Source organism: Pleurodeles waltl, chromosome 11 (genome assembly GCF_031143425.1).
Source record: "Pleurodeles waltl isolate 20211129_DDA chromosome 11, aPleWal1.hap1.20221129, whole genome shotgun sequence".
NCBI lineage: Eukaryota > Metazoa > Chordata > Amphibia > Caudata > Salamandridae > Pleurodeles > Pleurodeles waltl.
Window position 1 is genome coordinate 28378292 of NC_090450.1, and position 15280 is coordinate 28393571.

Sequence of the window (15280 nt, forward strand, 5' to 3'; positions counted from 1 at the left end):
GCGATATTATATTATTAATAGCTGAGCATGTATTGTCATTTTTATTAGGTTATTAATATCTGAGATGGTTATTTATCAATTATATTAGATATCATATTATTAATAGCTGAACATGTATTGTAACTTTTAATTATTAGGTTAGTAATATCCGAGAATGTTGTGTAAAGTTTATTTACTAATGCTATCGTATTATTAGTATGTGAGCATGTCTTGCAAGTGGCGCGGGTTCCATTGCGGAGAGCGGGGGGCGGTCTGCACGCTGCCCCACTGCAGCTCTCCCTGGGCCCCGGGCGCTCCCTCCGGGCCTCTCGCCACCCTCCCGGGTCTGGGCCCAGCGGGGCCGCGTCACGCCGCCGGCCTCAGCCCCCAACCAACATGGCGGCTCTCGCAGGCCCGTCGCCGCCGCGCGTCCCCCCCTCATAACCTCCCGTCCGGAACCCCCGTCCGGCGCGTCTCCGGTTCCTCCTCCTCCCGTCTGTCAGCGGCGGGCTAGCGCGAGGCGGGAGCGGGGAGCAGCGGCGGCGGCACCGGAGGAGGAGGAGAGCGAAGGATGAACAACAAGTTCCAGGCGTGAGTCCCGGCCGCCCCGGAGCTGTGCTGCGCGCTCACCCGGCCCCGCGCTCCGTCCCCGGGGACCAGGGCTCCGGGGAGGTCAAAACAACCGGGGGCGACACGCGCTGCGGCCATAGCGCTGCCTTGCAATATAGCGCTAGGAAGCCCGCGCGAGCGTTTATGCGCTTTAGCAAATGACTAATAGATTCTGGCGAGTCCGAGGCGACCCTGGCGTTATTGTAACGGGCGTTAGACACCCCCCGGCCACTTGCCTAGTTCTAAAATGATTGTCATGTTTAACTTTGAAATGACCCCGGCTTTTGGCCTTAAAATGACTCTCATGTTGCACCCTAATATGATCCTCGTGTTTGACATGAACAAGAGTCTCTTCCTTTGACCATAAAATGACTTGCATGTTTTACCCTAAAATTACCCTCGTGTTTGAGCCAAAAATGAGCATCTTGCTATATCCAAAAACTGAAGCTATTAATAGGTTTAAAGGACCCTCTTGTCAGATTATAAATTACACTCCTGTTAAACCTAGGAATTACCCCTTAATTATATATTACCAAACAGATCATCAAATAAGATACTTAACCCGCATGTTGACTTCGAAAAATGTCTACATATCAGTCACAAAATTTCCCTCAAGGGGACTCCTAAAATGACACTCAGGCTAGCTAGTAAAGTGACCCCCACGTTGGCTCTTAAAGTGACCTTATGTGGGACCCAAGATTTACTCTTTGAGATCCAAGGATAGTTCTATCTGAGACAGGGGGAAAAACAAACAAAACACCGTGACGTGTCCAGGAGCCCCCAAATTACCCACTCGTATGTCCAAAATTAACCCGAATATGAGAAAATCCAGTTGCACAATAATCCGTGTGCGAGATCTTAAAACGCCCCTTCCCTGGACAGCCACAAAATCACGCACGTGCACATCTCCTTGCTTATAAAGTCTTCTGACATAGAAATAATAGTCTAATAGCAAGGGTAACAATTATTTGGCAAGAAAAGGCCAATTCCGTCGCAGAATAGGGCACGTTTTGTGATAGTATATTTATTTATTTTCAACTTTTTACGCATGGTTGCATTATCTGGGCAAACTTTATTTTTTTTACATCGATAGCACTTGTTTAATAATCAAATGGAGGAATTAAAAACGGAAAGGTGACTAATCAACCTTTGTGATAGGCCTTCCACTGTGCGGCGCGGGAACACGTCGCCACGTTTTTAGAAACTTTTCTCCCATTTGAGCCAGAAACACTTTTTTTTTTGTTAAAATCTGCATATTATGTCGAATGCACCAAACCCCTAATTGTGCAGAACACGCTACGGCTGCAGAACCGCATGATTCTAGTGGCCCCGATCATATTGAAGCCGCTTACTCTATTGAAGGGTCAGAACAGGGAATCCTTTGAAATACAAATAACAGCAACATGAGATTTGGACTCCAATGAATCACGAGAACGCTGCACTTCTCATGTAGACGAACTAATTAAATTACACTTACTTGACACACAAAATTACCCTTATGTGCATCCTCTGACGCCTATACTGAGCCCCCAACGTTTTCAGCATGTCCAACATTTCACGCTGGTTACAAGTTCATCTGTTTACTAGGGGCCTGTGAGTGCTTTGGAATCGGGGTGTTCTGTGCGCCCCATGATGGTCCCTGATGGTTTCTGGACATGAGGATGCTGGTACCTGGCGCGCGCGCACCGTCTTCACGGACTTAGATGAAAAGTGGGAAAGGCATTACGTTTGAAAGAGAAAGCGAGAAAATCAAGCCTAGCGAAATGCGTTTAGAAAGAAAAACACCTAGGAATGACTTCATTTTATTGAATGGCTAAAGTAAAAAATATGGTAATCACCTGAATTAAAGACAAAGTTATTTTATTCTGGTTTCTAAGGTCTGTAAATAACAGATGTGACTACTGGCTCGATCTAATATTAGTCAATTTAATGGAAAGTGGTTTTGAAGCACATAAATATGGCATATAGGCAGTTTGTGTTTCACGAGCATTATTACTGGGTAGATGCAGAAAAGAGAGGTGTTTGGGGTGCATAGAATAAAGGCAGTGAGAAATGTTTGAGGGCGCCGGGTGACCTCTGCTTTGCAAGGAGAGCAACAGGTTAAAGCCCAGGGGGCATTGGAATACTCTTAGCACAAGGGTTCATGGGATTACATTATTAATTTTGAAGCTTTAATTTAGAGCCAGTAGCAAGGAAGATTAATTTTACAAGTCAGAGGTTGCCTAAATTAGAGACTCGAGCAGATAGATTTAGATTTATTTTTTTAATGGAACCTTTTCCACCTCGGAAGGATTTTCCGGATGTTATTCATTACACCTTATTTTTTAGGGTGCGAATGCATACAAGATTAGCACAAAACAACATTTTCAATTTGAGGTTTCAAATTTGTTTTTCACGTCTCTCGCAAATCGTATGTTTTCGAGTTCGTTCAAACATATTGCTTTTCTCACTGTTGTGTTAAGGACACCCACCTTTGTCAATATTTATATATAATCTGCAACAAAGAGAATACATTTTGTACCCAGGATGCGAGGTCACGTTCCTGCAGCTCCAGCAGAGTTTCTTAATCTCACCCCTGCCCCACCAGGCAGAAATAGCCAGTTCCTGGGATTGGGCACCCTTCCCTGGGGAAGGGTGTATTTAGTTTCAAGTCTTTACTGAAGGAGGGTGCACCAGTAGGACATCACTGGTCCATGATTGACTGACAGAGGCCTTTGTTTACAGACTCTTGTGTTGTGTTGTACTGCAACATTTACATAGTGCTTACTACCCCTATGTGTGGCGCTGAAGCGCTTGCCTAAATGGATAGCACCCTACGCAGTGTGGGGTGTGAGGTTGGAAGTGTATTGTCTTTGTTTTGACCCTGTGGGGAAAGTGTTTCCATGTTTGCATTAGGGCCGCCAAGGTGTGGATATTGTGTTGTGCGATGCAGTGATTAGCAGTGTGATGGGTGGAGAAGTGTGAGAGCCTGGCACGTAGTCTATGGTTTTCATTTAGTTGGCAGCTTTGAGCAGCTCTGCAGGTCCCATTTTGGCATTTCTTGTTTATAGTCCACATAGCTGGTTACTGCAGTCAGTTGTCCCTTCTGAGATATTTTGTTTAAAGTTTATGGTCCTGAGCAGGAAACAGTTGGAGAGAATAGCTGCAATGGACTTAGTTAATATTATCCCAAATCTGATTGTCACCTTGAAATGTCAAGAAGTGGCCGTAGCATGTTGGCAGTCGGGACCTGCAATGTTGAACCTAATTAGTGCTCTCTGTTGCCTAGCGGCATGTGGCGGATCTCTCCAGTTATTCTGTCTGCTCAGTGGTGATGGGTGGCGTATTCCTGTGGTCTGGTATAGTAACAAGGATATACATGACCCTTAGTAGATTTGTCTTAAGTGAGTGTAAGGGTGTCAAAAAGAAAAGGGGAATTTGTATGCAGCCTGTATCAACTACAGCTGACTGTGACTGCTGAGTGTTACGGTATTCATTTTAATGTGGGTTATATATTGCATTGTAATTGGGTTATAAAGCACATACTATCCCTACAAAGGCATTGCTGTTTTTACACCGGGCAGGGCACTGATCTGGGATCGGTACATTTGTATTTCCCTTTTAAAAAACTTTTTTTTTGTAGTTACTTTTTAGTATTTGCATTACTCTTGCACTGTACATGAACCACCTAATGCCTTTATCCCAGTCTCTGTGCGGTAGATTACAGTATTGCGTGTTATCTTTAGAGGCATTGAGGGAAATGGGAAGAATTTCATGCATTGCTTGGCACTATTAATAGATGAGCTACAGTATATTAGTGTTAGGAAATGCAGCTATGCTAATTCCTGAATGGTGCAACCATAATAGATACTCGAAGGTATGAAACAACTTGTTGCATTGAACTCAAATTGGTCCTTAAGTCTGTGTAACAAGTTACAGTGTACAACTTGTACAGAGTTGTTGCTGTGCTATTAACAGTTGCACGTGGAGCTTGCACCCAAGACAGCTTTATGCCCTCCGAGGGAGACGTGCTAACGACTCCAGGAAAGGCTACAATAAGGGTCTGCTCTGGAGAAAAGTGTTACCTCCCTCCTGCAGGAATCCACACGAGTGTTGGCCCAAGAGGCGAGCTTAAAAGATGAAGCTTCAGTTGTAGAGCAAATGGGGAACACCTGGCAGAGGGGCAGCCCCATTGTTTATGCAGACTAGCTGGCACCGAGGAAGGAGAAGGAACACCTGTCATCCTACCGTTTTTTTCAGGGGTGTGTAGCCCCCTTAGAAGCCTTACCTTACTCTGGATGCTATGAGAGGGGTTCTTCCCTATTGAGTGTGGGCAGGATGGTGCCGCTTGGGATAGCCAGATGCCACACTTCCCAGAAAGTGGTCATCCTGAGGGAGGGGACCTAGTAGCCCATTGGCAACTGACCACGTCTACTCCAAGTGCACTTCCTGAGCATATATAGGGCACCCCTGGCAACCAGAACTTGGATTTCGTCTGGACTGGAAGAATGCCCATAGAAGTACTGCCCTGCTGCACTGTGAAACTGGCAAAGAGATGCTGCACCAGCGTGGACTACTCCTGCTGAACCTGGTGGCTAGCAAAGGAGAGGCACTGTGCCTGCTGTGTCCTGTTTGTGAAGAAGGGCCAGATGTAGCAAAGGTTTTTGCCCATTCTGCGTCTATGGGAAAAAGTGTTCGTACATATGGCCCGAAGTCTCCTCCAAACCTCATCCAAAGCCAAGAGAATCCAATGGTCAATTGGCTGCCCTCCTAATCACAGCACAGGCCACAAAAGCTGAGAAGTCTGCTGGGGCATGTTGGCATCCCAGAATCGTCAGATTTACGCCAACCGCTGCTGTGCAGCACCAGACACCAGGACCCGATGCTCAAAGTTGCACCTGAATTCTCTGAGCCCTGGAAAGTGTAGATTTATCACAAAGAATGCAGGTTAATGCCCAGAGAAGGATTTGACCGGGACAGTGGCACCGGGTGACTGGTAGTCCAGTAGAGAGAGGACTTCTAAGAGCACCAATATGACTTAAAGATACATTGAGACTGTGACCAGGAGCGCCTCACCCCTTTCATGGATCGAGGAGTAGCTATAGGAAGACCCCCATCGACTGTATCATTGAGCATCTTTACAATTCTTCATTTCTTGCATCAGGACCACTTCCATAGGAAACCTCTGCAACAGATAAAAGTGTCTAGAACTGACTCGGGGTTGCTTCTTCCTTTGAGGTAACTGTTTCTGAGGACCTTACTGGCCCCCCCTGACTGGCTCTGTACTGGAGTTGGCTGCTCAAAGTGACTATAAGTGACCACAATTCAACCAGCCCATCACTTGTGAAGAATGTTCTAAGTGTCAGATCCGTTGAATTTGCCAATGCATGCTTGCTGTTGAGTGAAATACTTTCATTTACTATGAGTTATAAATTCTAGATCTCTGGAACCCTCTGCTGGATCTTTGTGTTTGTGATGTCTAAAAATACATAGAAATACAGTCTATTTTTATAAATTGGTGCTGGATTTCTTGATGGTCTTGTTGATTTCTTCATTTTTTTAATGTTATTTTGGTGCCTTTTAAATGCTTTGCACTTGTTCCTTTGTGTAAGCCTTGCTGCTCAGAGCAGCTACCCAGGGTTGAGCTGAAGGTCTGACAAACAAAAGCTACTGGTCCTTAACGGGCTGGTAAGTGTATTACATTATGAGGTTGCACAACCACACCATATAATACACTCCATTTCCTCACAATAAGGTATTATTAGGATGCAGGATATGACTTTTAAAGGACGTTGTGATCTTTGAAATATTGTGCGGACAATTCATAGAGCTAAAGGGACACATGCATATGATATAGAGTAGGCTGCACTCCGAGAGCAGAGACATGCAAAGGGTGGAATTGAAGGAGAGAGTCATTTGACATAAAACAAAAGTCGAGAGTTGGAAGTTTTAAGTCAAGGTCAGTTTTCATGTTGTTTTTTTACGAATATTGTGGAGGCTTTATGAGATAGCATGCAGAGCTGTAGAACGCTATACGTTACCTGCATGCATTGCAATATCATTGTGTACCATGAGAACACCACTGTGCACACTTCACCATCACCCATGTATAAATAGTATTTAAATAAATATAGTTACATTTTTCCATACAATGCAATGGAAAGGCAACTCAAAATAGGAACGCTGTAGTTTACATGTCTGTGCTAGAGTTGATCTTCTCCATTCCCTCTGATCAGGGTGGTTTAAGGAGAAAAGCCTGTTTTAATTGATCTGTGTAAAGTAATGCTTCTCACGGCAGGTTGCACGTGGGCTGTGTCTAATCTGGAACACCCACAACATAGACATTGTGAAGCTTGAGATTCTGCACCTTTCTGTCACTCAGCTTTCCTGTAGCAGTAATCATAAATACCAGAGGAAAAGTCCTGCCTAGAAACCTTCTCACTTGAGTAATAGAAGCTGTAGCCCTACTCTTCACACTTCCCATTTACCAAACCGGAAGTGCTCAGAAAGAACAAGTAATTATCAGCCCCTCCTAACAACGGCCTCATTAAATTCCCAAGGGGAGCCTTGTCTCCATTTCTTCCCACCTCACCATCTGATCTCCAAACAAAAACCATAGGGCTGCAAACACAAGCCAAATATACACTTGTCTAGAATGAGGAGCAGGACCTCAGCCCCTATCCCATACAAAGCTATAAACCTAAAGAAATACACAATTTACGGCTTGTGAAAGTCCTAGTTGTGGCTGGGTAGAATCGCAGACAATCTTAACTATTTACTAAGCCCCTGGTTTAATAGCTTGGTAGCAGAGATTCTGTACTATTTGGCCGGTGGCAATGCAAATAGCAAAGAAACGTTAAAATGCATTTTTCCTGTCCAAACTACAAATCTTCTTTTCTCCTCCCCCCCCCCCCCCCTCCCCATTACCATTCAGCCCCTCTGCTGGAACTGACTTCACAAGCACAGAGCTCTTGACAAAGACTCTGAACTATGTGATGCTCGCTATAAGTGCAGTATTTGCTGTCGTAGCAACAATGGTATCATATGACTTTTAGTACTCGTGGTTTTATTCCAAAATCAATTTCATTGTTCATGTTACCCAACATAATATTAATTCACACTGTTCAGTGACGGAAGACCCTTTTAAAAGAGAGGACCAATTGAGAATACTAAATACCTTAACATTTATATTGTTACTTTTCTGGGTGCTGACAAAACATATATAAAACAATAACTTTCTGCACTGAAGAACGAGGTTTGTGGTGCTGCGCTCATTACATCCACCCTTTAGCTTGGCTTCAGACTTCATGCGCTCAAACCATTGGCCGCACTTGAACATAGAGACGCTGTGTCTTTTGATTCCCTCTTTTAAGTGGAGCATCTTCAACTTTTTTTTAAAATTGAAGCAGTGTTGCGTGGTCCTGGTGGATACGTAGGCTGTCCGGTTTTCAGTGTTTATTTTTTGTGAATCTGAGTGGTGTTTTCTCAGTGTTGTCCAAATCTTTTTAAATCGGTGCTAATCGGTGTTTATTCAGCTGCTTAACCCACGAAATTTACAAAAACTGTGTTTTTCCACCGTTTACAAAACATGTTTTTGGATTGATTGTTATAAAGTACATATTCAATTTAAAGAAGTAATGCGCTGTATATAGTGTCTTCCCTTTCCAAGTATAGCCACTGGACGTATGTTAGACTGTTTTAAGCACAGGACGTCTGTGTATTGCACTCACTCACACTTGCATCTCATTACCCTCCATCACATTTCAATACCTTCCACACTAACTCGGTCTGGTTTATCGGGCTCTTAACGGATTAGAAAAGTAAGAGTGCCATATTTAAACGTTATTATAAACAAGTTCCTGGACACAGTCGAGGGTCAGTCACCTATCATCACGGAATGTGATGACACTGTTGTGTGGTCAAACTTGCCAACAGCATAATGCCTTGTGAAACCTTAAACACTGTAAACACCAGATTAATTTGTATCCCTTCATTCTGATCACCTGAAGTGTGATGCTTTAAGCAAACTCGACACTGCTTTTCAGCAGTCTTTGACTGACTACAGTAAGGGGGCGCTTCAGTTGTGTGGACATTCCCAGTGTCCCCAATGGCAAATGTCTTGCATCAGTTTTGGATTTTTAACAGACATTACATTGTGTTTGGACAGAAATGTCCTCTGCATGGTTCTAGACATGGACTCCTGCCATGAGTGCCCAGCTGTACTGTTGTGTGGATCCCTGATGGTAATTGTTTTGTCCTAGGTACACACAAATCATACAGGTGCACCATTACATAGGCCTGTCTCACTGATTGTGGTCTTGTTGGACTGGGAGGGTGGTCCAAAGTGCTACCCTCTAGTAATGGAAACCTACGGCTTTCGCCAAGAGTTAAGCAACAGAAGTGTGGTGGTGGCAGCATGCTGTATAGTGATTAGCAGTAGTGAACAGGACGTTTCACTCTGTGTCAAAGGAGTGAGGCGTACCTGCTTGTTCACCTTTTTAAAAGTTTCCACTGATGCTTAACTCACCCTTGTCCTACATGAGGTAGTAGATAAGTGCTGCGCGGCACAGGGGTGGTGACTGCACTGGATGTGTGTGACTGGGAAGGATAAAAGTACTAGGAAAGAGATGTACTGTGTAGTGGATGTCGGGTTCATGCATGTCCTGAGTGTATGTCTGCTTGCAAGGAATACATGACATGAAAGATGTAGTGTTGTGCAGTGCGTGCACAATGAAAGCATGTGCTAGGTGTATGTGTGCTTGCGTGAAGTACAGTACATGAAGGGTGAGGTGTAGTGCAGCTCACACATGGTGAGTGTGTGCTGGAGGTACATGTGTACAAATAGTACACCCTGGTACAATATAAAAAAGCTTTGGTGCTAAACAGTGCACACAGACTGAACGTGTGTGCTGAATGCGTGTGTACTTATAATGATATTATACATGGAGTTAAAGTGCTGGACAGTATGTTTGTTGTGAATTTACACTGAGTAAGTGTGCCTTCTACGGAACATTACATTTAGGACCCCGAGTTCCATTTTGGGAAGTCTGGGCCTGCCTGGTGAAGGCATGAAGAGGAGAGGAATTCCCCCCAAGACAGATTTGTGTAATACTGCATTCCTGAGCTGGGTGGGACATACACTGGAGAAAGGAGGAAGAGACTCCCTTTACACTTCAAAAGGCTGCTCTTTGATTCAGTGATAGTTCGCAAGGAATGGGCTTGCGCTCATTTTAGAAAGACAGATTAGGCTGATAAGGGAACCATTAAGAGTAGGGTTGGGAGTTTGGGATTAACCTCTTGATACACAAATCTCTGTGGCTGAAATCCAGGTGTGAACTCCCATGAACTGTGTTCTGGGACAATCGGCTTCGGAGTCGTGCCTGCTGCGACAGTCTTTCATAAGGAAAGAAGAAAAAGAGAACTGTCCACTTCAAAAGAAGCAGAACCTTCAACATAAAACTTCAAAGAATCAGACTCGAAATTACATTTTGGTTTTCTGGAAATGTACTACAATAAGTAGAGGTTGAGAGCCCTAGCCTTGTCATTTGCCAAGCAGCCACACGGCTATGTGAGAATGGGAACCTCTGCAAAGCTTTTGCCTGCACCCAGGACGGGGGGCCAAGGCCTGCTGGTTTCTCTGCTCAGTGAGAGGACATCACCCAGGAAAAACAAGATCACATCCTCTGGAGCCAGGAGCATCAGTGCATGTCTGCTTGCCAAGACCGGTGTGCCCTGTGACCTTTGGCGGGAGTGAGGTCCAGTGGGGAGCCCTACGGAGAGGACTCCCTGTGTGAGGAGAACGGCTGCGTGCCAGTCGGGTCGTTGCCTGTGTGCAGGAATGATTCGGCACCGCCATATACCAGTTGAGGGATGCCCGGAACTCAGCTGTGTGAATGGCCTGCGAAAGTGCTAGGCCTGCCATGGTGACCCAGAGAGGGCCACAGTTGAACTTATTTGGAACTGAAACGTGTGACTTGTGTCCGCCGAGATCACCAATGCTGTATGTCAGGACAGGCTGCCATACTGAGAACGATCATACAGGAGAGTCTATTCCTGCTTATGAGTTACATTGCAATCCCATATGCCAGGTTGGACTGTGGGGCTGGCAATACTCCTGTGGCCAAGTGATCGGGTTGTGCTACGGACGAGGCGATTACTGTTGTTACCGGCGGGTCATGTCGGCCAACTGCTCCTGAGTCTGTCCCTGGGAATCCCAGGTTCCTGCTGCACCCTTGCCGGAGCTCCATTCGAGAGTCGGAGAATATAATGCCATGGTTGATGGTATAATGCCATGCACTTGCTTGTGTTTTCCTTTCAGTGGAGGAAAGGGACAGTGCTTTCATCTTTTGCTGTTCATTGGAGATAAGAGAAAGAGACAGTGGGATGTTGCCTGCATATGTGAAATAAACTAATAGGCATGTATGTCCTAGTGATTCTGAAGCCACTGTTTCTAAGTAGAAGGATGAGACTAAAGGTGTTGCAGGTTAGTCTTATGTTACTTATAAACCACACTTTCACTGATGTGTAAGAAATTGGCTTCATATTTTGGGCTTCTTAGGCAGCAGTCCTATTCCATGATGGTTGCAGGACCTGATTTGAAGTTAGACAGAAAATGGAAATCTTCCAATTTCTAGATGACTCTAAATATGGAGTGAAATCCTCCAAGCACCTTTCTTCCACTATTCTGATAATATTGTGGGGGGATATTCAAATGGTGGCATTTACTCTGTATTTAGCCTGTCCTCCAGAAATTAGAAGATTTTCAGTCCCCTTCAGTTTTAAATATGGTCCTTAGGCATTTGGGCCAAGTTCTGGTCTTTGATGCCCTAGGATGCTACCTTTCTACTTCAGAAACTTCAGACCCCTTTGCCATGGAGAATTGATGTTAGTGGAACCACATCTCTGAGTCCTTATAATTTGTCTCCTGTCAACTGGTGCTGCAGAACATCAGTCTGAAGGTCCTATGGGCCCAACTTACTGGCTCCAGAATGCCTTTACTTATGTGAAACTCAGGCACTGGCGTGGGCCAAGAAGATGTCAGCTTTAAGATCTGGTTATCAGAGTATGGGGTAGATGAGTGCCATTTCAACTTGGTGTAAGTTGTTGCTAACCTGATTAGGAAACTGTGCTGTACAGTTAAGGTTCAGGAGTGAAAATATTTTGCAGCTCAGAAACTGGAAAAGGTGACCCTCCACAGGGTTCTTTGCGATGCAGTGCCCGGGGCTGCTCCAGAGATGCAGCAGCATCAGTTTACTCTCTGGTTGAGTGAGGGCGAGCAAGATTTAAACATGGTGCAGGACAGTAGTATCAAATGTAGAATTTCAACTCTGAGAACCTCTGCTATAGGAATGTTTCCAACTGCTTACAGAAATCGTAAGAGTTGCCTTGATGCAAAAGGCCAGGTAAAAGAGCATTCCAGAGTGAGGTACCAGCATTGATATCTGTGTGAATTGGGTTACTACTTGAGGGGGGCAAACCCTGCTCAAGCAGTAACCAAAATCCCTGTCGGACTGAGGTCATAAGCAAACTCCAAATTAACCTGTGCTCAGCCCTCTGGTAGCTTGACACAGAGCAAGCAGGCTTAACTTGGAGGCAATGTGTAAGCATTTGTGCAACACTTCAAACAGTAATAGAATAAAAACATCACAAAAAGGACCTCGCACCAAATTTGAAAAGTAGAGTAGATTTTAATAAATCAAACAATGCCAAAGCAACAAAAATCCAATCAGTAGAACAAGAGATGAGCAATTTTAAAGATTTGAATGAAAAAAGCACAAAAAGACCAAAGTGCTACCCATGGCTATCTGATTGTGCAACAGATGGAGAAAGTTACTAGTTCAGGCCAACTATGATGGAGAGCAGGTCGGATACAGGTACCAGGTTAGGCTTGCTGAAAAGTTAGATTTGCAGTCCAGCACAAATAGTCCTGTTCGCAGTGAAGGGGGTCGCAAGGAGGAGAGAAGGGTCACTGCCGGCCACTGCTGTAGCACAGACATCCTGTTGTTGCGAATGGTCGGGCTAGCACTTCACGATGGCGCTCCCCGCGAGGTAATGATAATGCTGTAGCACAAAGATATGGGTTCATGGAAGTTCTCATTGGTGGGCCGTGCGAGTGACAAGGTTTTGTCGCCAACTGCTATTTTGCCGCCATGAAGAGCCCAACAACTTCAATTCAGCCTCTCTGAGTGCACACCAAGGGTCCAGGACTTGAGGGGCACCACTTGTGGTCCGGGACTTGCTGCAGCTTGATCTGCATGCAGGTTCAGGTGGTTGGGAGCCTATTATGCCCCTTTTACTCTGAACGGGAAACCAGCAGACTAGCTCTTGAAGTCACTGTGGCAGTCCTTGTTTCAGGTACGGGTCCAACTTCCTGTGAGTCAGACCAGGGGTCAGCAGGGCCGCTGTTCAGCAGAGTGGCAGTTCTTGCAGCAGCACAGCAGATAGATCTTCTTCCTGGCAGAGTCTCCACAGGTCCAGAAGTGTACTGAAGAGTTTGTCAGAGGTCCAATATTGAATAGGGAGAAGCTGCTTCTAGAAGTTCTCCCTTGAAGTGCACAGGTTTCCTATCTGCACTGCCTGGCTCCAAAGTAACTATTGGGGGTATGCATCCTATGATGTGGAGGCAGGAGACAGCCTATTCAAGTGTAAGTAGGACAGTGCCTGGCTTAACCCTCCCATCCTGCCAGTGATGGCCCATCCAGGCAAACCAAAGCCCTTTATTGTGTGTGGCTGTCTAGGAGGAATACACAAAGCCGAACTATCAGCTACACCCAGTCATGTGACTTAATGAAAGGCTGTAGGCACTAAATGGCTAAGGCAGAAAAATGCAGACTTTCTAAAAATGGAATTTAAAATCCTACTTTACTATAACTGAAGATTTTTCAAAACAATTCCAAAGACACTAAACAAGAACTGGGCATCTGTTCCCATTTGGAAGTTAAAGTTTATTAAATGTAATAAGGTAACTCCAATGTTATCCTATGGGAGAGGTAGACCTTGCTGTAGTGAAAAATGAATGTAATAATTGTCCACTACCAGGGCATGTAAACACATAAGTACATGTCCTGCTTTTTGAAAATACATAGCAGTGTGCCTTGTATGCTGTTCAGGGCCTATTCTAGGTGTGATTTATATGTATTAAAAACAGCAGGTTTAAAGCTGGCAAAAGGTTTATTTTGCCAGGTTGGAATAGCTGTTTAAAACTGCACACACAGGCTGCAATGCTAGGCCTGAGACTGGTTTGTAAGGCCACTCAAGTGGGTTTCACAACAAGTGCTGCAGGCCCACTGGTAGCATTTAATTTAAAGGCTCTGGGTACCTGTAGTAAATAAGTAAATTAGGTTTGCCTATTGGCTGCAAGCCTAGTCTACCATATTAGAGAAGAGAGCACAAGCATTTTAGCACTGGTTAGCAATGGTAAAGTGCACAGAGTCCTACAGCCAGCAAAAAAATAAAATAAAAAAAGTGAAGGGTAAAGGCAACATGATTGGAGGTGACCCTGAAGAGAAGGCCAAATCCAACAGTATCTATTGCTAAACTTGTGACCATCAGAGGACTGCTCTGACAAGAAACCCATTCTTTCTGACTGTATCTTAGCAGAGTATTGCATAGATTCTGAAGATCTTGAATTTACTTCACCACTGCTCAGATAACTTCTGTCGTTGTCCAGGACCGTTATTTACATGATCCCGTCGTTTGATCCTAATGATTACTCTGGCTGCCCAGTTTAATTTATTGAATAATTACAGTCAGTGTCTGGATTGGTTTCAGATGCCTCACCCATTGACTTGCAGTAGTCCATTCAGGACCATATGAAAGCTTGGCTAAGTGGGATGCTAACTAAAGAAGAGATTTTCATATCTTTAAAGTGAAAGTCACTTGTGACTCAAAAGGAAGATATTGGAAAACAGGGTCTGGCTCCGTACTTTGGTGAAAGGGTAGGGCCGCCAAGATTACTATCATGGCACCTTAGAGAGCCACACTACTGTCCTACATCTCAGCTTTCTTATTAAATTGCCAGTTCAGTGCTCCTGCCCTACATGTATTTACCTATTTATGACCTAGTTTTATACAATGCTGCCGACGCCTTTCATTCATTGCAGAGTCCCATCCAAGAGAATCCAACGGGGGAAAAGGGCGAGTCCCAATTCAGTATTTCCCAGTTACAACCCTTGTTAGTGTGGAGTTACTTTGAGAGTCTGAACAGTCACCTTTAAGGCTTTTCTTGAAGTGCATGTTTTTGATTCTGCTCTTCAATTGGGGTTGAGTGCATAGCTCTCCCTAGAGGCTGCCTGCTGAGGGTGCAGTTTGCGTGATTCTTTTGGTTGAAGGGTCCATCATAAGCAACTGTGTAGACGACTATCATAGGTATTTGTTCAACGTAAGGCTTCTTTGGAACATACATATGATGAAGTACATACTAAACATGCTCCTTGCATTCATCAGAAACCATTGGAGTATTAACAAATCTAGTTAATTGTGGTGTAGCTTATTTACACAAGACCTGGAAATGTAAACAGCTTAGTTCTCCAGTGTTTATAATCTGTCAGTGAGTTTCTGTGGCAGTCTTGTGTAAATGATGATACAAAAATCTCACTGTGCCATGCCTAGCCCCATCTGATGATAAGTTTGGAGGTTAAGAGGATTTTATTTAGTATGGAGACTTGCAGGTAATTCTCTCAACCACCACATTTAATAGAGTAACAAAGGGAAG

General features: G+C 44.5%; 1 protein-coding gene across 3 annotated transcripts in view; it reads left to right on the forward strand.

The window, feature by feature from the left end:
* Positions 1-233: 233 nt before the first annotated feature.
* The window catches only part of EIF4E2 (eukaryotic translation initiation factor 4E family member 2), an 84760-nt gene continuing 69713 nt past the window's right edge, over positions 234-15280 (forward strand). Inside the window, exon 1 of one of the 3 annotated variants that reach the window (XM_069212894.1) lies at positions 234-570. In XM_069212894.1, the coding sequence (XP_069068995.1) occupies positions 551-570 (20 nt within the window). In that variant the 5' untranslated portion in view covers positions 234-550. The remainder of the gene's footprint in view (positions 571-15280) is intronic. The other 2 variants (XM_069212895.1, XM_069212893.1) reach the window with 2 other exon arrangements.